General features: G+C 42.6%; 1 protein-coding gene across 2 annotated transcripts; it reads right to left on the reverse strand.

Moving 5' to 3' along the window:
* Nucleotides 1-3041: 3041 nt before the first annotated feature.
* On the reverse strand, nt 3042-8740 carry SELENOK (selenoprotein K). Of its 2 annotated transcripts, none has more exons than XM_075005344.1 (4): nt 8637-8740; nt 5708-5798; nt 3957-4037; nt 3042-3138 (listed from the first exon to the last, which is right to left on the reverse strand). In XM_075005344.1, the coding sequence occupies exons 1-4, from the start codon at nt 8653-8655 to the stop codon at nt 3042-3044; spliced, it is 288 nt and encodes a 95-aa protein (XP_074861445.1). In that variant the 5' UTR covers nt 8656-8740. The 2 variants fall into 2 exon arrangements, with proteins under 2 accessions (XP_074861445.1, XP_074861446.1); XM_075005345.1 differs by having other exon boundaries at nt 3051-3138.
* Between the last annotated feature and the right edge of the window lie 14573 nt (nt 8741-23313).

The raw sequence follows: 23313 nt of genomic DNA on the forward strand, positions 1-23313 counted from the left end.
CCTAGCTACAGGAGAGTTCGTTCTCAGCAGAGGAGGGGGCCAGCAGTAAAGAGGCTGTGAGAACGTGCCCCTGCTGGTGGAAAGCCCCTCTGTTGCCAGCCCCAGTATTTGATAGGAAATGTGCCTGGAAAACTTGCCCCTTGTGCTGTCCTCTATGCCAAATGCTAAAAAGTGTTGCCCGCATTAATTTGCTTTGGTTATGAAAAAGCTTAACTGAATTACTAATTTTTAATGTTTATTAACCAAGGATGAAAAACAATCATTTGCAAAGCAAAGTATATTTACTTCTTTCTTTGCCACTACAATAAAATATTCGAACTATACAAAAAGGCTTAGACAGACACTAAAACATGTGCATTTAATAACACTGCACTTCAGTTACACTGGATCCTGGAAGAAGGAATTCCCAGCACAACTTCATTATCTGCTTAATTGCAGAGCAGTTTCTGTTAGGCATACACATTTGCAACATTCAAAGTCCTTTGGTCCACCCTCTAGTGCTTCTTCCCTTCAGTCTTGCAAATGTGTAAGTCCTGTTGCCTGCCTTAAGGAGCAGGCATTTACCTATAAATAAACCGTAAAATAAGTTATTGTATTTTGCATTTATACTACAAAAAGAATTTAAACAAAATAGCAATTCATAGCTCTAACAGCCAATTAATTCATAAATCTAATGGCTAATGCTGTAAGATCTTCTGAAAAATTAGCATTTGAGGTATACCGAAAAATGGTCAAGTTGTCCACATCTGAGCAAACTGTATGTGCCAGTATAGTTCATGATGCTTGATGTGCTACGGGAGAACTATTGTTCACTTCTCTAGCTTAAAACAAAAAAAATCCAAACAATATATTTGCCAAAGGAAAGACTGAAGACACTTTAATGTACTAAAGGGTCTTTAAAAAAAAGGAAATGCAGTTGTAAGACACTTACTGTTTTCAGAACCAGAATTGTTTGCCATATTTGGTGTTTAAACCAAAAAAAATTCAGGGATGTTTGGTTCATATATTTCTATCTTATCACTAAGAAAAACTGAGATGTTAATAACAAAACTGGTCACTAATAAATTCAACAAATTGGCACAGTAAAGTCAATCAAAAAATTTAGCTTAACTAAAGAAAGCAAAGTTGTTTGTGATAAATGGAAGACACTTCTCTTAACCACATACAGGATTTGTTAAACAGAAGACTTTCAACAGTTGTCACCAAATAAAAGCAGAACCAGTTACATAAAATCCAACTTTTATTTCTGAATAAGTTTCATTGTCCAAATGTCTTAATAACAATATATATGTGTAAATACAGGGTTAAATCAGACATGTAATAGTGGGATTCACCTGATTTCCAAATATCTGTAAAGGTCATACCAAATAAAGATGCCATTTTTAGCTACAGGATCCTACAACTGTAAGTGGCTTGGAAAATTTTAGTAAGCTTTAAGTACTTTTTTCTAGCTGTTTTTGTTAAAATTATGTTGAACAAACTTATGATAATGTAATTGTAATAAAAATTATAGGGTAGAGAGACCAGGCAGGGGTTTTGTTCTTATTAGGGAACTGTGGTGGTGTTTTTTTGTTTGTTTTTTTTTTTTAAAAAAGACGTCACTGACACTGTGGACCATGCAATTTAATCCGCTTCTAGTTAAGTTAACAAATGGCTTCTGAAAACCACAAAGCCTGAAGTTTGGCAGAATAGCTACTGCACAGGCAGTAGGACTGGAAGCTTCCCTCAGTACCCCACCAATGTGCTTCAGCCCTGATATGGGCAGCCAACCTCTACAGGGGAGAGGAAAGCTCTATTACCCAATAAATTTTCTACCCTTTGGCTGAGAGAGCCTGTAGAGTTTGCATTCAGTGCTAACTGTTACAGCCATAATGTGGATATTTGTTCAAATGGATACCAGATAAAGTGAATATAATTTCTCATATAAGATGATGAAGCTTCACTTCCTTGCTGATCTGAATGGAACAAAAATGAGGAACCAAAAATGCACCAGGGGTTGAGTTCAAGCCTTGTCCAGGCCTCAAATGCATTTTACAATACAGTAAATACCTTCAGATCCAACAGCTCTGAGACCAGGAGGCTGCTGGCTGTTCGAATATTCAGATGATAGAGAGGTATTCAAGTGTAGGCATAGCTGGGTCCGGATGCAGGGAGCGCCGCACTGCCTGGCTGAGGCTGTCTTAGCATAAAAGGCAGGCAAGCAAGAGAGAAGCAGAGAGAGTGCCTGGGGGCTTGGGCACCACCAGCCACTGCCATGTGCTGCTACAGTAGGCCCTGCATATTCAACTTCCTCTGCGTGCTTCACCTGGTGAGTGACCAACTCCGACTCATATCCTGGCTGGGACACAGAGGGAGCCTGCCCAGCTGCTGGATGGGGGAAGCTGAGCTGTGATTACCACAGGCAAAAGCCAAACCACCAGCTTCAGTGATTCAGTCCAGCACTGGAGATATGGCATTTGTAGCAAGTGGCTGGAAGCTAGCTCCTTTGGTTTTCACCATGAGGTGTTGAATGCATGCACAAAGGGAGACCCCCTTCTTTGACTTGTCTTATGGTTAAAATGCCAATTATTTGAGAATTCTGGATGACTGAATGACAGTAAGTTTACTGTAACACCTTTCAAGTAGCAGGATTAAATAAATGTCAGGGATCATGTAGATGGTACATCCTGCTGTGAGGGCAAGGAACTGGACTTGATTACTACCTGATGTCCCTTCCAGTTCTATGATTCCCTGGGGAAAGCTCTGTTTTACAATTCCAATCACACCCCAGCAATGACTTTGTTTAAAATGTTGCCTTGAGAAATGTATATCAAAGATCTGTTTAAGGCATTCATTCTTGTGGAAATTCACCATTTCTCAACCAGGAATGTAGTAAAAAGGCAATAAATATACTCTATATATTTCTGATTCCCTTGACTTCTCATTTTTAAGAATTATTTTAAAGACCAGGATAAAGTTACCCATTACTGTTCTAGCATTACAAATCATAACTAATTTTAGTTCTTAAAGACTTGCACTGAAGTGTGATATAACAAACTAAGTTACCTTCCTCATCCTCCTCCAGCCATGGGTGGTGGACTGGGACCTCCACCACCATGATTTATTCGACCCATTCGACGGCGAGGAAATCCTGGAGGCCTATTAGAAAGAGTGGGGAAAACATCAGTGAATGCTGTCCATCACTATACAATTGCAGCAATGGTCTTTATCTGGCTCAAATGAGCTGTTCCTAAGCTTCCCATAACACCACCTTGCCCTTCTTTTGTACTGCAGGTGTTTGACTGCTAAAAACAAAGTTGAATTGACCACTTGTGTGTGAAAAGCTGCTAGAGGAAACAGTTGTCAGGAAAAAAAATATTTACAACAAGTCCCTTTGGAGGACTGCTCCAAATTGCCCCTTCCCCTCAGAAGCAAAGTTGCTCTCAAACTGGCAGATACCAGGAGATGCATAGCAGGCTAAGACCATCCAGAAGATATCCTGACTCCCATCCTGTGATGGCTGCTTATCGATCCAGAGTCTCCATGGTATGCAAAAAAAAAAAGGAAGTAGAGTGTGTGTGCAAGATGTATCCTAGTATTTAAGGGCACCTAACCTCTCACTACAATGTAGAATGGAGTGTTTGTTTATGTATAGGCTAAACACCTGACCCATCAGATATAGTGAGACATTTCAGCCAAATAAAAACAACAAGAAAAATGTAATACACCTTCCATGACATACATTTGGAAAATGCTGTTAAATATGAATTAGGATTTGAATTCTTGCATTTTAGGCTATGCAAGAAGAATGAGAACCTCATTATGGAAATTAAAATATCTTAATTTCTTGGTATGACTTCTCAATTTGTTTTTTAGTTATAGTAAACTAAACTTAACATGACAAATCAGTTTGATGCAACATACTCTCCACATTTAAAAAAAACAACTAAATATATGAAGTTGAAGAAAAGCAATACCCTCTTCCATCATCATATCTTGAGTTTGAGGAAGATGTACAGCCTCTCCTTCTCAAATCTGGCTGAACAATGCTCTGGAAGCTAAAAATACAGGAGACAGGATTTGAATGCTAGAAATTAACAGCTTTCAAGCAAGGCTGGAATATATGGCAAAACACTGGACACATGTATTAGCTGGTCTTCAATAATAGAAGCATCAGTATGTTAGCAACAGAAGAGATGCTTGGATAATACTGACACTTATTTGGGCATAACATGGAACCCACAAAACTTTATACCCAAATCTGTTAGTCTTTAAAGGTGTCACAGGACTTCATAATTTTTGCTGAAACAGACTAATGACTACCCCATGAAACTTGGATAATATTTTTCAAATTACTTACTTCTGAATAACAGGACATCAGAAATTCTAATGACTGATTGAGACTGAAGAGAGTCTAAATTCCAAATTGATTTAAGACTGAAATAAACCTGAGGTGGCTACTGAGCATTACACATGTTCTTTATATACTTGCATGCAGTCTAACTGATCTACCTGTAAGATGTGCATAGAAGTTAAACCTGGAATTTAAACAGTGAAAAGTGTAAGTGAAGTCTGCAGAAGTTTCATTAAGTCTAATTTACTTGAAGTGGAGACAGCATGTAAACTTGACAAGTATCAGAGAGGTAGCTGTCTTAGTCTATAAACTTTGAGAAGGAGTCCTGTGGTACCTTACAGACAGATATTTTTGGAGCATAAACTTTTGTGAGCAAAGACATGCTTCATCAGATGCGTCCGTTGAAGCAGGGCTTTACCCATGAAAGCTTATGCTCAAAATATGTTGGTCTATAAAGTGCCACAGAACTTCTTGTTCATCTAAAACTTGAGATTTACACCTGGGTAAAGTGTGATTACAATTTAGCAGTTATTTTCATGCCACCTAGAAGTCCATTGGTGCCCCAGGGTTTGATAGTCTTATTTGACTGAGTACTAGAAACAAAGTCCACCAAAATCCAAAATATACACCCTTTAACTACTTAAAGCAGCCATGAACAATCAAGATTGTTAACAGATTGCAGGAGTGGCCCTCTCTCTCAGTGGGCTGCATGAGCAACCTGCCTCTCACACGGAAGGAACTGGAGCCCCACACTTCCTATTTCCCCTCTTCTTCACAGTGTTTTTGGCAGCAGCAGGGATATGGAGTGCTGATTCATGTTCAGTCCCTGCCCTCCCAGAGCTTGAACTGCTGATTCAAAGCATTCAATCTCTGGAAGCAAGGGCAAGTATCATGGGTGGTGTTCTAATCAGAGAAAGTGTTGAGGGTGGGGGAGAAAAGTGCCAGACTCCAGGACCCCAGTGAACAAGAGGTGTGTAGCAGTATGAGGCATACAGAGGTATGAGGGCTGAAAGTGGAACTCCAATGGGCCACTAATTTAAAGGAAATAATCACATCTAAAATGATCACCATTTACCTGACATCAGCTACAGTATATTTACTTTCAGCTGTAACACAGTATTAGCTTTCCCCTGCACAGTTTTTCAGCTTTAGACAGAATATTTTTAAAGCTATCTAATCTTCTGCACTAAATGAAACAGAAGACAGACCTAAAGTGAGCTCACAGTACTACTGGGGACATGCACCACAAAGGAATAGCACTACAATATTGCTTTTCAGAATATGTATTTCTTTGTGTGTTTGTTTCTCCATGGCAAATGAAGAGCTGATATGTTTCATAGCTTGACAATATTTAAACATTGCATGAATACTTACAATAAAACCACAAAATCTGCTATTCCCCAGAAGAAATCTGTTATAAATGACAAACTCCACGGAGCCCGACTTTGGGTATCCAACACTTGTCCTACAACATATGACAGAGTAAATACATTAAAATGCCAATCAGTGATATAAGTAAGTTTTATTGTATTTATGGAAAATATGTATCAGCTACTAATCATATGTAAAAATAAAACCAGCAAACATCAGGGAAAAACTACATTTTACAAATATGGCCACTGGCAAGTTTCTTTTCCTGTAGTTACATTACACTGTTGTAGAAATAAAACTGCAGAAGCTAATTCATTTACACAAAGTGAAATGATACTCTCAAAATTGCATTGCATACAAGGTAAATTAACAATGAACAATTATGTTGTGTTCCATAGGTGGCAATACTTTGATTTACAAAACCACTATCAAAATACATTTACAGAAATTTCTACAGGCTGTACCTCCCTGGTTTGGTACCTTTAGGAACTGATCGGTCCTGAACCAGGAAATTTTCCACATTGGGGAAGTCAATGTCAGCCCCTCTTCTGCCACTGGCTGCCAGGCTCCAATTCAGTGGCAGCAGCTGGGGCTAGCCTTGACCATGCAAGTACCAGGAAGGGAAGGGGATGTTCAGGGAGAGAGTCAAGGTGGCTGTGGAGCCCTATGGCCAGAAGCTAGGTACACAGTCCCTGTAAGTGTGTTTATGGTCCACAGCAGCTGGGCTACACTACTGGACCCTGCCACTGGCTGCAGGACTGCACTGTGGGTGCCCAACCATGGGACTCTGCAGTCATCCTGCTTCTCCCCTCCTCCCGCAACCTACGCCCTCCCCAGTGTCCACTCAGGCAATGCCACCAGCAGCAGCAGCAGCAGCAGCAGCAGAAGAGATAGTATTGACTGAGCAAGGAAGCGAGCACTCAGGAGAAGTGGCAGAACCCCAGGAGTCCAGCCCTGTGGCAGCTGGAATACACTGCTGGCCCCCACCACCAGTTGCAGCACTATGGTCCTGGACCCTGGCCATAGGGCTCTGCAGCCAGCCTGCCTCTTCCCCACAGTGTCCCCCAGTCCACCCTCCTCAAGTTTGCAGCACATCCGAAACTGGGAGGACAGGGGAAGAATTCTTAAGCAAGGGATCAGGATTTTCTCAGAAGTGCACCAGCCCACAGAGCATCCATAGGGATGTCAGACCACAAAAGTCTCGACCACAGAGGTCAAACCTATATTATTTTCTTGGTCTGAATTAGAGATAAGTTGTGTAGTTTGCACTTATTTGCAGTTTTTAACTTCTAGACTGGGGAAGTTTAGGTCTCACATGCAAGTCCAGCCCCACTAACCTAAACAGTAACACTTATATGAACATCAGTTGAGACAGAATGTCACTCCTGGAGTTTTGGTCTATGCCAGTCTTTAGTTTTGGCTAATGAATACTGGCTACAAGTGTACTACACAAGGGAGAATACTAAATCTATTACCTGATAGGCTCATAAGGTCTAACAGAGGTTTATTAAATATTAAGCATTCAAGACAATAAAGGCTAACAGTCAGTTAGAAATGAAGGGTTGAGGACTAAGTTGCAAATCTTCCAGTCTTTGCTGGAGATTTTGCTGTATGAAATTAGTAAAATGACTGCTTACTATTTTCAAGAGTCTAGAGATGACAGATTTGGATGTCTCTCAACTTAACATGGCTCAGGATAGGAAATGCAGAACAGTAGTGTCAAAAACCACAAAAGTTTTGAGGATCAGATAAACCAGAGGCTAGTCTATTGCTTCTACTTCATAATTTTGTATGCTTATTTTATTAATGACACAGTAAATAAGAGATGATGTTCCATCTACAGGCGATACTGGTACACTTCTGTGTAAACAAAGAGGAAACTTAAGAACAGCCACGCTGGGTCAAACAAAAGGTCCAGCTAGTGCAGTATCCCGTCTTCCATCAGTGGCCAATGCCAGATGTCCCAGAGGAAGTGAACAGGAAATCATCAAGTATCGGAGGGGTAGCCGTGTTAGTCTGGCTCTGTAACAGCAACGAAGGGTCCTGTGGCATCTTATAGACTAACAGAGAAGTTTTGAGCATGAGCTTTCGTGAGCACAGATTCACTTCATCAGATGCTGGTCTTGGAAAGCATCTGATAAAGTGAGTCTGTGCTCACGAAAGCTCATGCTCAAAACTTCTCTGTTAGTCTATAAGGTGCCACAGGACCCTTCGTTGCTGTTAGGAAATCATCAAGTGATCCCTCTCCTGTCATCCCTTTCTAGCCTCTAACAAAACAGACATTGATGGACCTAACCTCCATGAATATATCTCGCTCTTTTTTGAATTCTGTTTAAGTCCTGACCATCACAACATCCTCTAGCAAGGAGTTCCACAGGCCTAGCATATGCCATGTGAAGAAAAACATCCTTATGCTAGCTTGAAACCCTTCTACCCATTAATTTTGGTGAACCCTTGTTCATTTGGTATGGGAACAAGTAAATAACTTTTCTTTCTTTATTTTTTTCCACACCAGTCACGCTTGTACAGATCTCTCTCACATCCCCCTCAGTCTCCTCTTTTCTAAGCTGACAAAGATTGGGGTCTGGCTTAGTTTCGCAGCCCATCGCTTCCCGACATGGGGATTTTCAGACAGGAGGCCTGCAGTGACCTGTGCTGCTGTTAGCCTTCAGCTAAATCCCACTGTGGGTCATTGACACCTACACCTATGCGGGGCCCCTGGAGTGCGAGCCAGGCAGAGCCCAGGGCCTGGCAGCAGAGCTCTACGGACCCTTTCCTCGCTACCAGGCAAGAAGGAGGAGCAAGGCTGGGGCGGGTCCCTCTCCCCAGGAGCGATCACCCCCCCCCCCCCCGACGGAGAATGACACACCCTGCACCAGGAACCCCACCCCCAGCCCCCAACTCCTCAGCCTCCCCCGCCCCGGCGCCTCACCGTTCGAAATGTAAACCATCGCCGTCCCTCCGCGCACCGCTGTCGTGTCCCAACCTCCTACTTCCGGGCAGAACTTGTCCCGGGGCGGTCACTGAGCATGCGCCACAGTAACGCACATGCGCAATAAGGCTGATGAAGGCGCTGCCCGGAGCCAAAAAAAGGCGGGGAGGTTAAAGGGGCGGGGCAGAAGAGGAGCCAATTAAGTGGGTGGTGGGCTGGTGCAGAGGGCAGGTTGTGCTGTGCGCGGAACAAGCTGGGAGATGAGAAGGGAGCGAAAGCTCCAGGTTAGGGAGGGGTGCAAGAGATACAAGCTGGCACAGAAGGGACAAGCATTAGGGGGTCATATAGCTGGGGGCGGCGCATAGGTGCCAGGTGTGTATATTTTTGGTAGTGCACAGAACGAGAACAAGCCGAGCCATCCCGTCAGCAGGGTACTGACCCCAATCCCCAGACTTTAGATGGTCTTACACTAGGGGGTGGAGTTCAGGGTCCTAGGGGGCTAGCGCAGGGCCTGGTGCTAGCAACAGTAAAAAACGTGGCTCCTGCTTGCCCTGCTCACACCCCAGTCCACCTGTTCCCCAAACTGCTATCCTATCCCTGCTCTCTTCTCCCTGCCTCTGTTCTGCCTCTTCCCATCTCTATTGCATCCCTTTCTCCTAAGTCCTCTAGCCGCCTCTTTCAAGCTTCTGCCTGCTCCCATGAGTGATGCCAGGAGCCAGCTGGGCAGAATGGAGTGGAGTGCAGATGGCTGGGGCTAAGTTGCTTGTTGTCAGCGTTAGGCCCCAGGGGTGACTCATGAGGGAGGGTTGGTGGTAGGTACCACTCGTGCCCCTGCCCTCTTTTGCCCCATCCATACCAACCTCTTGCCTGTTCTGGCTTCATCCCTTCCTGTCTTTTCTTCAGGTGAATGCAGGGGCTCTCCCACCCCTCCCATAGAGTAGTGCATCCCAAGAGCAGCATGAACTCAGAAGCTTGCACTGCACTAGGGCCGTGCTGCTCCAGGGGAGGGGTGGGACCACTCCCACACTCACTGGAAGTGGCAATGACAGAGTGTTGGGGGACAGACACCAGTGGGTATATAACTCCTTGTTTACTCCCCCACTAGTCACCCCTGCCAAGGTCTCTGGTAGTCTCCCAGGATTCCCTGGATTCAATATTCACCTGAAGCGTCTGGCCCCCAAAGAGCAGAGTCTAGGGCAATTGCCCACAGTCCATCCTATGAATATAATGGCCCTGAAAATATAAACCCAAACATTGCTGAACCTGCACTCGTGTTCTTGGTTATTGGTGGAACTTATGCACCACAGGCCCATATCACTCACCACCTATGGAGAGAGGGGGCAGAGGCCAGTGTTTCTCTGTGGACAGTCCACCTCACCATCCCCTCCCTAAGACAGTGATAGGAATGGGGTAGCCCAACACTTACTTCTTCATATGAAATTGTGTACTGACTGGCCAAAGGAACCTGGATTCAGTGACATAATTTACACATGCACCATCCTAAACATTTTCATAATTATCAGACATGTTTTGAGCGTTTAAAAGAATTCCCTGTCTGTGGGTATAATTTGACTGCATATAGCCTCATTATAGCTTATCTGCCTTTGAATGATGCTATATTACTTACACTCTAGTCTACGTGTAATTTCACCCTTAAGATATATTTATTTTAACTATATTTTTATTATTTTTATTGTCATCAGCATATGATCATTTACCTTGTTAACAGTGCATATGGATGTTATGTTAATTTATGGCTTGAATAGGACAGTAATTTTTGCTAGCTAAGCAACCACTTGTAAAAATGGTTTTATTATAACACTTCCTCCTATCTAATTTTCTGGGCTAGTATCATGACCTGTTCCATTCATGACTGCTTTTCTTCATCTTTATTTTTCGTCTCTTCAGCAGCTCAGTACTTTTTCACATCACCACTTGTCTATACACCTTACTCCCCAAACATTCACTGAAGGAACTGTAACCTGAGTGGCAAGCCCTGTGGGCTGGAGAGCCTGAGAGTCAGTCAGTCAACCTGACTACAGAATGATTCCACCTGCAGCAAATCAAGTATATGCTCCACAAACAGCAGAAAATGGGCGTGATAGTGTTGTGTCAATGAGAACTAGTGATAAAGCTTAGCTGGACAAAAGAGCTGTTGGTGAGAGAAGTGAACAGGAAAAGAAAAGTTCTTTAGGTAGGAAGATTAGGAAAAGATCCTGACCAAATAGGGGAGAGATCAGGAGAAATTCTGTAAAGGTCCTTGTTAAGGAGAGATACAGGGGAATGCTTAAGAGGTTTGGTAATAAGTGTCCTAGGGAAAACTGTAGTCTTAGTAATGGAACAAAGCTAGCTGTTTGGTAAAGGGCCCTAGGCTAGAACCCAGACAAAATAGTGGAACAAGCCAACCTCAAGCGTAATTTGCTCCTGACAAAGAGTGTGTGGGCTGAGCTGAAGACTGGCTAAGGAAGAGTTCCAGAGGAAGTCAAAGGATTTATTTTTTATGTACTTTTGGGGGCTTCAGCTGGATATTTGTGAACCCAGAAGGAGTGGACTTAAGAGAGTGACTCAGTTGGAGTGCAAAGTCACTGGAAGAAGAGTGACCATTCAAAGAGACAAGTGCTGTGCCAGCCTGGATGTGAGTGGATGCCTAGTGGTGAGTGGTTTTGGCTCCAGACACTATGTGATCTTAGTTGAAATTTCTCCTAACGGTAAACTCCTTAGAGTGTGTGTGTACATGCACAATTTTGTAAAGTTAGGCCCTTGAGTTTTGGTTTCTATTTTATTTTCAGCATAAAGGTCTTATTTTACAAGCTGGTTTCGCAACCAGTGATACCTCTAACAAAGAATCCCTAAACCTTAATGTTACTATATACATACTGCAAACACTGCGTATTTGGTTTTTCTAGTTCCCAGGTAACTTTATTTTTTCTTTAATTAACAAAAATCCTGTTTTAATTAATTACCTGGTCCTACAAACTCTTAAGTATATGCTGCTTCACTTGAACAATATTGTTATAGTAATGTATATTTCAAGATCATAGCCTATAATGTTTAAAGGAACTCACAGTAGAAGTTGATACTGGAGAAGAAATCCATTTATTAAGTGTGTGTGTGTGTGTGTGTAACAAATTATCCTTATACTTTTATTCCGTATGCATTAATATGATATAATGTGAATTGACTCCTTATGTGCTTAGGAAACAAAATGAAAGGGTTTTGGGGGGAGTTTGGAGGGCTTTTTAAAAATTCTTTGCATATAATTTAAATATAAAGGCATTTTGGATAATTAATATAGCTGCTAAATAACAGGAATAGAATCATTATGTATCTGTGCCCAATACTGATCTCACAAACACTACAGGTCAAACCTCTCTTGTCTGACAACCTTGGGACCTGACCAATGCCAGACAAGAGAATTTGCCATTCCATGGGAGGGAGGTCAATATTGTCTAGCACGCTACCAACAATTCCATTGCCTACTGGGATCTTAGGAGACATTTAAGGGTAAATTATGGGTAAACAAGAGCACAGAATGCTGAGAGCCAGGGCTGGTGGCTGTAAACAAACTTTGTGGAACAATGTGGAAACAAGGCTACACCCATGATAATGGTTATTTGGTTAACTAAAATCATGCCTGATTATGGATGTCAGGCAAAAGTTCTGGATTAGAGAGGTTCAACCAGTACCAGTTTTTTTTTTTTGTTTTGTTTTTTTTTTTTTTTTAAAAACTTGGGCATGTAATTAAATATATTTCTAAAAATGGGCATGTAGAACGGTATGAAGTTGAAGGCAATACCAGGCATAACAATCACATCCTTCTGACCTGTAATATAATATGCTATAATATGTGCTATAATATGCAAGTGTATGTATGACATGATTTACAGAGAGTTGCCAAGTATGTGAGATAATATCTTCTATTGGATCAATTGTTGCTGGAAGAGACCAGTTTTGAGCTTATATAGAGCTCTTCGGGATTAAGACTGGGGAAGGCACCCAGTGTTACAGCTAAATACAGGGTAAAACAGATTGTTTAGCATAACAAGTTCACCTTGAATCATCACTTCCAAGGTCAAAGCAAGGTTGTGTACATCACCTAAGCTGTGCATGAGTCGACAGTTAAATTTGGTTTTGTACCCCTGTGAGCTTCACATTATACTGACATAACATTTACATAAGCGGTATAGAGTCATGGCTGGTGTACTTAGGCCAATATGGTATAGACAATGTATTCCTTATGTTGACCACAACTGTCCAGCAATGCTCTATGGTGGTTGCTTTAGTTACCATTGTGAATTCCCTTGCCCAAGGATTGAAGTCTGGAAGCTCCCTCTTTCCCTTCTAAGCTCCATGAATTTTTGAATTTCCCTTTCCTGATTGCCTGGCTTTGGGAGTACTCCTGCAAGCTCTTAATTGTTGTGTGCAACTGCTCAGCTGAGGCATGTCAGGAGTGTTTGTGGCATGTTTTGCCAGGAATAGACAACGCATTGTGCTCCCTGGCTTATGGAGAGAAGAAGTGTCAGCTGTAGAAATGTCCAAGTCCTATAGCCAGGTTGCTCAGGGAATACAGGATAAAGGGAACAACAGGGCACAGCAGGAGTGCCACATGAAAACCAAGGAACTACAGCAGCCAAGAGGCCATAGAGATGACCAGTCAATTTGGTGCTGACTGCTGAGCCTCAAATCTGCCACCTCTATGAAGAGCTGATGGGAGCCACTTTGATTTAAAAAAAAAAACAAAAAAAAAAAACCATCTGCTGTGGATCCAGGCAGTTTAAGGATGTGTGTGAGTAGTCAGTTTCTGAAGTCTTTTCCCCTCAGCTCATCATTAGATGTCAGTAAAGAGCTCATTCAGACTTTTGGTCAGTGAGGTCAACATCTTCAGTTTCACCTCCTGTAGTGCATATGCTGACAATGACATAGGTACTGTTTTATGGTCAGTCCCATGAAGGAAAAAATAGCAAGTGCTCAGTAGCCAAGTGCCCCCATCTTCTCATTCCACACAGCACCTTTTGCTCACCATCAGCCCTGCTGGTCAGCTACCCGCTTCCCTCCCAGCATCTGCCATCCACCATGAACAGTGGTTTCACGGCAAGCACAAGGTGCTGGAAGGGAGGGGTAGGGATGGAGTAGGAAGAGGTGTGGGGGAGCGGGGAGGAGGAGTGCTTTGTGAAAGAGATGGAGTGGACGGTGAGGCTTGGGGCAGAGGCTGAGGTCAAGCAATCCTCTTCACACAGCTGGAGAGGTAATTGGCACCTGTTAAGATGCTGCCACAATGGCCTCAGGGTGTGTCTCCCTCTGCTGTCACACCCACAGAACACCTGAGCCACAGAAGGAGAAACAGGATTTGGGATGACGTGATCCTCCAAGGCAGTGCTGTAATGGACAATGAGCACCCAATCTAGAGGGTGAACGAGTAAAGAGGAAAATCCTAACAGAGGGGAAAAAAAAGGAGATTCCCAAGAATGTAATGGGGCTGCTTAGGCAGCAAACACACACTGCAGACTTTGGTGGACCTACAGATATGACAGGCCTGGACTTGTCTACTTCTGCAGCCCCTTAAGAACTCTGTATCTGGACCACCCTATGCCTTTCTCAACCTTCCCCATGGCTTCTGGGTTATAGAACTGCCCTTACAACTCCAAACTGGGACATTAAGGAAAACCTCAGCTTTGCATAGAGGCCTGTAAAAACTCCAGTTGGAATATGGGAAGCTGAAATAGAGATGAATGCTCTTTCCACCAAGTTCATTGCTCTTACTTTTAAAACAATTATGTTTTAAAAGCTGTGCGTGCTTTGTTGCACTGACTTTGCTAAAGAACATCCTATTATTATTGAACAGAATTAACCTCTTAGTTCATAACATAAGCAGTTGAATGCTTGCCTCTGGAACCAACCAATCTTTTGTTACTGCACAGTGTTGCACAACTCATAGGTTCACAAACATTAATAGGTGCATTGGCAATATTGGTTTCTTATGAGGGCCATCAATAAATAATGGTTATTGTCTGTGATTAGTAGAAAGCAAGACAATATGTTAATTGCACATCTGTGGGCCAGGCGAAGGGCTGGAGCCTAATAAGACTCTTGTGCCTTGTGAAAGACCAGAACTTCAAGCAGGGCGAAAGCCTGGAGTCCCACACCTCAAGGGAGGCTGAATCCCAGAGCTCCTATCCCTGTCCTTTATATCTGAAAAGATAGAAAATACCAAAAATATATTAATGGTATTCTAATAGCATTTAACAGTGTGATTTTAAAATTGATTGATCACTAACTTTAATCACTAGACAGTGATTTTTAAATTCCTATATATATATATATATATAATATATATACAGCCATCACTTCATAGTTCCTACCCAGCCACAAGAGAACTGGGTCAGGTAGAGCACACTCCAACAACGTGAAGCTCCATCTTTACTGCTCTTTCAAAGGTACTGGCAGCTGAATAGGTTCATGTTGAGCTCTTTTAATAGCCCTTGTGCCTGGCTGTTCAAATGCAATAGACAGCTGCTCCATCTCTGCCATCCACCCCAGTGGAAACTCTCTTCTATATTCATTGCACTTCCTTTGTGTAGGATGCAGCAGGCAGCTGTAACCATGGGAATGTGTTTTTTGTGTTTTTCCTCCCGCCTGCCCCATTGAGGTCTGGGTTTCTTGAAGGGTTACTGGTATTATCTACGGCCCTAACCAAAAGCACATTCTGCAGCTGTGGAGCAGACAGCTGAATAATTCCCTTGATGCTGTCAATGAAGAGGTGCAGCTTCCTGAGCAAGAGTGGCCCTCAAGGATCACTATGGGCATTTCAGAATTCTCAGTGGTAATCTGCTTGTTGGGAAAGAGTCCCAGCTTATAACATTCTGAACAGTGTCGTGCACATTCCTGAACAGCTCACACTGTCACCAATGCTTGTATAACCACAGAAAAATAGTCCTTTCTGTGGTTACTCTGTGGCAACATGGTCTAGGACCAAAATAGGGGTAAGTGTGGTAGGTCCGTTGCTTCACTGTAATTCAGGAACCCTAGTGCTGCAAATCTGTCCACCATGTCCTGGCAGTCTGGTGTAGCAGGAGATGATTAATGGCCCCCCTCACATGCACGACAGTGGCTCTTCAGGTGGATTTCCTGATTGAAAGGAAGCTGGCATTGCAGGTTTCCCAGGTGAGAGTGCCACTTGCTCCTCTACTGTCTGTGTAGCTCTCATTTTCATGCTCCTGTGAAGGAGTGCTCAGGTGATTACAGTACACAATCCAGGAATGTGCCCTTGTGCAGCAGAAAGTTCTGTAGTTACTGCTCATCAACCCAAATCTGTGTCACAATGTGATCCCACCAGTCAGTGCTTGTTTCTTAGAGCCAGAAACTCTGCAGCTACGGTGAGAATGACCCCAACTACCTTAAATGCATTTATGTCCCACAGCAATCTGTCATCCAAGTAATCTCGTGCTCCCTACCCATTCAGTGGTTCTGATAGATCTGCAGATACTTCAGGACTGTGTTCCTATGCTTGCAACACTTGTGAAAATAATGCAGCTCTATCATTGGTGGACAGCAAGGCTGTGCAGGTTTGTGGGATTCTGTAGGGGGAGACCCAAATTATGGGAGATGACTACAAACTGGGAAATTGATCCCTCACCCTCCTCTACAATGCTTCTAGTCACCTCCCTGATGCTTTTCAGCCCTATCATGTATAGCCAAACTTTCCATAAGACCATGAACTGTCTTGGTGTGAGTTGAACAGTGGGATACCGATCTGTAATGCACTACACTCTGACACATGCACTGCTGACCCCAGGAACCAAGTATGTATGTGCACAGGTGAAATACTAACTGGTGGCTGCACGCCAAATATGAATCAACCTAAATTTGTAATGTAGATATGGTCTGAGTACTCTTTGTAATCCCAGACAAGAAGATCCCTGTATAAGTTTACTGCTTGTCTCGTCCAATAAAAATCAGTCCAATAAAATATGTAGCCTTTCCTGCCTTGCCTCTCTCACAACCTGCAACTGACATGGTTACAACTTTGCAGACTGTTTTATATGCAAACATGAGCCCATTGTAACAAGCATGTCAAAACAAATAAAGCATTAGCAATCAATGAAAAGCTTTTACACACTTAAAGTGAAATATTTTACTATTCTGGTAAATGTCAGATCCTCCTAGAAAACCCACAGTAGGAATTTTGAAAACAAATATTTGCAACATAGGAGAAAATAGAATGCTCACAACTATAGGCAACTAATTTTAAAAGAGAATAGCATGTCAAATTGTTTGCATATATATATGGTTTCTGATACTTGCAGCCTCCCACCTTCCTCTCTGCCTTGTGTAGCTGCTCCCACCCCCCTCACAAAGGAAAGTAGATGCTGGGGAAACTTCATTGGCAGAGCACTCCCAGTATGTGGTGTCACCATGCTGACCTCATCCCTATGGCTTTTTTCAGTCTGTTTTCTTGATGAGCAATAGGCAAAGATCCACAGTTGAAGGACACTTGGTATAGTGACATGAGACAACAGCAAGAAGCTATTTTGCAAGTAGGCAGGTGAGAAATGATTTGCCTGGGCAGCCATCTTGGCAGGGGGTAATAAGGCCTGACATGGCTCAGCTGTCACTTTGAAATTCATCAGCTGGGCCATCTTAGCTTTGGGCTCATGGGAGATCTGTGATGTCAATGATTCGATGTGCAGGCAGTGGATTGGTTGCGTGGTAACTTAGTTCCTTGTATTTAAACTCTTCTTTCTGTGAAGAGAGAACACTTAATGATAGCATTCTATCTGTGTGTTCCCTGTTTGGGTGCTTGGATGGCCACCCAGGAGAGAGTTGATTACCAGAGCACCCCCAGCTGGCAGCATGTGTGTCTACTGGTAGTGCACAGCCACCCATGCCTTGGTGTGCATTAAAAATTATTCCACACAGTGATGGAAAAATTGAGGGAACATGGCTCTCTACTGAGACAATATCTGAAGAAAGTAGAGAAGTGTCCGTGATCATTGTTAAAAGTTGTGCTTATGGTACTTTGAACCAACCTCAGGTGGCAGCAAAACTGTGGAAACAATACAGTCCGTGACAGTCTACTTAAGGTTACTACCAGCAGGACAACAATAGGTTATTGATCAATTTGCTTATGAAAATCCTTTGACTCTAGTGTGGTGTTTGTACTTCCTGTTATCTTTGTCATATTGTACAAGTTAAACAATTTTAAACCTGCAAAGTTTGGTTAATCTGAAACAAAGAATGGCAGTAGGAATCTGGGTGGAACATAGTATATTTGTATGGATAGACATAGCTGACTGCTGTGTTTTGAAGGAGAAACTGGAATGACTTATTTTCATGAGTTGAGGGTGCAGTTAGAAGGGAATAGCTGTTGACATCTTGTATAATTCAGAATTTTTGAATTGCAGGTAACTACCTGAAGAACAGCTGGGATATCTGCCAGTGTTTTTTGGGGTGGAGGGACCCTAAGCACTGACTTACTTTGTATAGCTGAGTATTTCCCAAACTTAAAACATCTGTGAACCCCTTTTGGGACTTTGGCCTTATTGGTATACCCCATCTCCCCAGTGCCATGCCAGTGCTTATCTCCTGATGATTTTTTTTTTTTTTTTTTTTTTTTTTTTTTTTTTTCAGTAATTTATTTTCTGCTGCGTACCCCTTGAAATACTTCTGAGTTCCAGCAGTGGTACATGTACCACACTTCAGAAGACACTGGTGTAGATGATATAAAGTTTAAACCCATCCCAGAAGACTCTGAATTACTTATCTGTATGATGCAAATGTCCTTTTGAGTAATTTTTCTAGAGTACCTGCCATAGGGGATTCGTCATGTACCTGAAGAAAGTGGGGGCAGGGTACAGTATGCAAGAATGGATCCTTTTTCCACCACCCCCTTTCCCTGTCGTAAAAATTCACTTTCTCTTTTGGTAAAACTGATCTCAAAACGTGTAGAAGATTTGTGGTTACCATTCTTGTGTAATTACTTAAATCCTAATTGTAAAGCTGGCTGTTGAGCACCCATCAGCATTTTATGTGACTATCTGTGCTTTACCATATTTAATGTTAAAATTACTTACCAATATTTATGGAACTCAAAAGGAATAGTTACAGGAACTGTGACTGCAAAGAACAGTTGAAGGTATGATGTAATGTTGTGGCACAACATGCTGCCAGCAAATTTCAACTGTGCACTGGCTGTAGATGGCAGTGGGATTGATCATTAAATCCTTTCCATTCTACTGTAGATTTAATCTAACTTGTATCTGTGCATCTGCTTAGGTTTGGCTATTTCATATAATGGTAATTAAGTAGGTATTAGTACTTGAAGACTCTGAAAAGGCGCACATATTCAAGGAGACTTACATGGCAAAACAAGTGCTGAGGTGCTCTCACCTAGTTGAGAGAGCTTTTATAATTAGCATTTAAATGGAGTTGTTGTTGTGTGTTTTTTCTTAAAAAGAAAGCTCTCCCTCCTGCAATGAATATGTTAACTACAGGCCTAATTAGGAACACTGTATGTGCAACTATATGTGGGCCAGGTTTTCCTCTGTGGGGAAATAAGCTGGTTGTGTGTACATCTGAAGAAGTGGGTCTGTCCCAGGAAAGCTGATCACCTAATAATAATAATAATAAAAAAACACAACTAACAAAATGATTTAAGTGCTACATGGCTGCTGTTTTGTTGTTAGAGTACAGACTAACACAGCTCCCTCTCTGTTACTATCCATACTGAAGCATTGTAGAACTCCTTGATGGGCTGTATGTATATGCAGGAGAAACAGAATAGCTTCTTTGAGTCTTGTATAAGCCCTGGGAAGGGGCAAGTCAAGACAGCTGAGTAAATTTGATTCTGGTACTTGAGAAGATGACTTCTGCAACATCCCTGCTTCCATCTTTTTGTCATTTTACCATTTGTTTTCTGCCTGAATTGAGTGCATTGCAGAACATAGTCAAAGAAAGGACTCTTTTCCCCAATGGGCTTTAGATCAGGCCCAGTGCTTTTTGCGATAGAATAAGATTTGGAGAAATTTAACATTTAAGACTTGCTTTAAATGGCAAGAGTGCCTTCTGTTTTTTCTATCTTTTAGTTAAGCTTATAATAATGTTTGTTCAACTGCTGTCTTGTATGCTTCCATAAATGGTTTAATGGAGATGTGTGAGCTTCACATTGCCCCACATGGAACAGTTTTCAGCTGCAATGCCTTGGTGGTTCCTGGACCCTCTCAGTGTTAGGTGAGATGTCATTCTACTGTCAAATAGAAATATATTTTTTTTTGTAATGTACATTTAGTCTCCCAATATAACACATACTCCACTAAGGAACAATAGCAAATTCATTTAAATCTTTCTCCAATACTACACAGATGTTTCTTCATTTAAACTACAGGTGATTGGGTTATAGATAGTGATGGCTTTTCTCATCTAATCCTGTTATGGCCATTCTTAGGTAATGTAAACTTGAGGATTAGCCACTACTGCCATAGCAAAGGCTACAAGAGGAAGCCGGAAGTACTGGGACCATCTGGGATTCAGCTTTACTTGTTGAACTTCCTTTAGTACTCTTAGTTTAGCAATCCAGGTCAAAAATAGCATACAGGATGTCTGCTAAATCCAATGGAACAAGGTCAATTGCACTTGACTTTTGGTGAGCTAAACAGTGAGGGGAGAAGTAAAGCATTTTCAAGGTTTTTAAATTAAAAATTCATGGCTAAGTTAGTACGGTCAGGCCCGCCAATGGGAGAAGTGGGAAGGGAGCAGTTGGCCTGGGCTTGGCATGTCAAAGGTGCCTGTTGCTCTAGCTGCTGTCGACAAAGTAGCACTAGCAATGGCCGGAGCTCCAGGCCACTATGAAATCCCATGGAGTGCTGTCGTGCCACTCTGTGCAGCTCTGAGGGAGGGGTCAGGAAGGGGCCAGGTTAGACTCCCCTAAGCCCTGTCCTTCTGCCTTTGACCACTTCCCCTTCTGGGGGGCAGGGAGCTGTTCCCCCATCTTGCTCACAGGCCTGCAGTGGCTATTTGTGCTGCTGGGTACAGTCTCCTCAAAAGTCACTATATTATTATTTAAGTAGCTGTAATTGTTGTTTGACTTTAATTAAAAAAGTAATATCAACTTTATGTAAAAATTTGAAATTCATAACTGCACAGGGCAAAATGTAACTTGCATGTGCAGTTGCAACTATGTGTAGTCAGTCACATCCAGGTTCAGCTGAACATATTTGTGCATGCTCTGTACATGCACACTTTTGCTCAAGAAATTGCATCCATTCAGCTGAGTGCTGGGGGAAAGCAGGTTTTAGATGCTTGGCTCTAGCTACTGGTTAAAGGCATTTTGCAAAAAAATCACTCTGGGAAGTGATTTAACTTTTTTCTAGTGGGATTTGCAGAAGCTTTGGTCTTGCTCTGTTCTTGTTAAAATTCTTGGGTGTTTTTAGCATTGATTTCAGCAGGAAAAGAGATACTCCAATACTAGTTGCATTTGACAAACCCACCCTGATAGCCCAAGATGTTTACATGGACACTTGATTGATTTCAATCAGTGGCAGAAGTAGGAACAAGCACCAAGGGCTAGAGCCACAAAAGGATGTAGGTGCATAAATCCAACATTTAAGAGCCACTGAGGTCCTCAATAAATACCTTCACCACCAGGCTATTAAGCAAAATCTCACTGTGGCCTAATGACTATACAATGATGAAGCATTCTAGAAAAACTGAGAGATAAGCAAATAGTTGTCATGAACAATGGTGAGGTGCTGCTACGAATGACCAGCTACACTAGTGGTTAGGACGTGGTGGGAAATTCTAGTTCATAAGTTTAGTGTCTTTTCTCCAAAGACTATTTAATTTACAATAGGTGGAACAGCTTCAACAGGAAAAACGACATCTATATCAAAATATTTCATAGCCCAATAGTTTCAGCATGCTTCTGAGAAAGGGGAGAAATCACAGTATTTAAGTTCATTCCCTACTTCAGGAAGAATGGGGAATTGGAGCTGGATCTCACATGAGTGCCCTGACCATTAAGATAAAAGTCAGAGGGAAGGCTATGTCTCATTGACCAGTAGCCATTTTGTGGCTCTAGACCTTTTAAAGGGAGCTGCAGTCAGAAGCCCTGGCTAAGGCAGGCCAGTGGCAGGGAAGCTCATGATAGCCAGGGTACCCTGGCTGGGCTGGTGGGGGAAGCAGCAGCTGGGGAGCTGTAGAAGGCAACCCTAGCTAGGGGCTGGGAACTGCAGACAGGACTGGCTGCCAGGAGTAGGCCAATGGCACAGAGGGGAGCCTCCTGCTGCTGGCCAGCAGCCCCAGCAAGCTGATAGTGGAGCTAGTCAGGGGCAGGAGCCAGCAACTGGAGCTTGGGGGAGGGGGCAGTGAGCAGGCGGTGGGGCTGGGATTGGAACTGGGACGTTTCCAGACCAGGGGAGGTCAATTCTGGCCCCCCACCCCCGCCAGCCCAAACTCCCTTGTTTTAGGACCAGTGAGCTCCCAAGGGTGCTGGACCAGGGAGGTGGAACCTGAACCTGAACTCCCTTCTCTCAAATAACCGCTAATGGTGAGCACATTGAGTCAACTGCTTTTGTTCCAATAGATTTGGACTTGTCTTTTGAGCAACTCTCATTCAGTTCTAAGTTCTGTAAGGTGATTAATTCCATTTTATTTACTAGTGAGTGTACAGACAGGCATTGTTTTAGATTATTGGATTCCATGAATAGTATACTTCTCAAGGACCGCAAGTCCCCTTGTCTCGAAGATGTAATAAAAGATTGCTAAACTCAAGATGGTATCAGAACAACTGGTGGTGCATTAGATTTTCTTTTTGTAAGGCTTGTAGTAGTAGTAAGCCTCGTCCATTCCTACATCTTGGAGCATAGGCCATTGATGACCATTAGCCAGTGTCCCCTGTCTTGGGCAGTCTTTTTCCAGTTCTGCCCAGGAGTATCCCATCTTTAGTATCTGCCTTCGGGTCTCTACGCCAGGTTTGTCTTGGGTGCCCTTTTTCTCTTGTGGGTTCCAACTTGAGGTTTGCCTTGCGATGTTGGTGTTTTTAAGGGTATGTCCATGTAAGGCTTGGGGTTTACTTAAATCACTGATCTTAGCCAGATCAAGTTACACTGTTTGGATTCCAAGGTCTTTGAAGATTACCCTAACACTGTTGAAACCAAAGGGAATTGGGTGTCTTGACACTTCTGAAAATTCCATGTGGTGCCTACCTGCATCTTCAAGCAACTAAATACCTTAATCCAGAGGTAGTCTGTCTAATTTTTTTGGTCAAGGTCCAAGTGTTTTGGTACAGGTATAATCAAGGTTCAGACAACAGAGGAAATAATAAAAATACACAGATTTTTTGGGGTCCATTCAAAAGCATGTGTGGTTTGGGTTTAGCCTGTAATCTGCCTTAAGCAGTCTGACCCTGCATTCCTTATTTGGGACTAATATTAGGTCTTCTATACCTTTGGAAATAACTTTAGTGGAACTATGCTGAATTTACACCTGTATAAATAAAAGCAAAAATGTATCCATAGCTCTGACTCAGAAAATGTTAAACACAGTTAACAAAGCCAGTAACTTGGATTTCAGCACCTGGAAAGATTTTTAAGATGTCTTTTGAGGCCCCACTAACTGGTATAGGGTCAAGAGGGCTGAATTAAAGTTTTCAGGCCAATTATCCCTGAGGTCAGTTCTTCACCGA

This window comes from Carettochelys insculpta, chromosome 11, assembly GCF_033958435.1.
Source record: "Carettochelys insculpta isolate YL-2023 chromosome 11, ASM3395843v1, whole genome shotgun sequence".
NCBI classification, from domain to species: Eukaryota; Metazoa; Chordata; order Testudines; family Carettochelyidae; genus Carettochelys; species Carettochelys insculpta.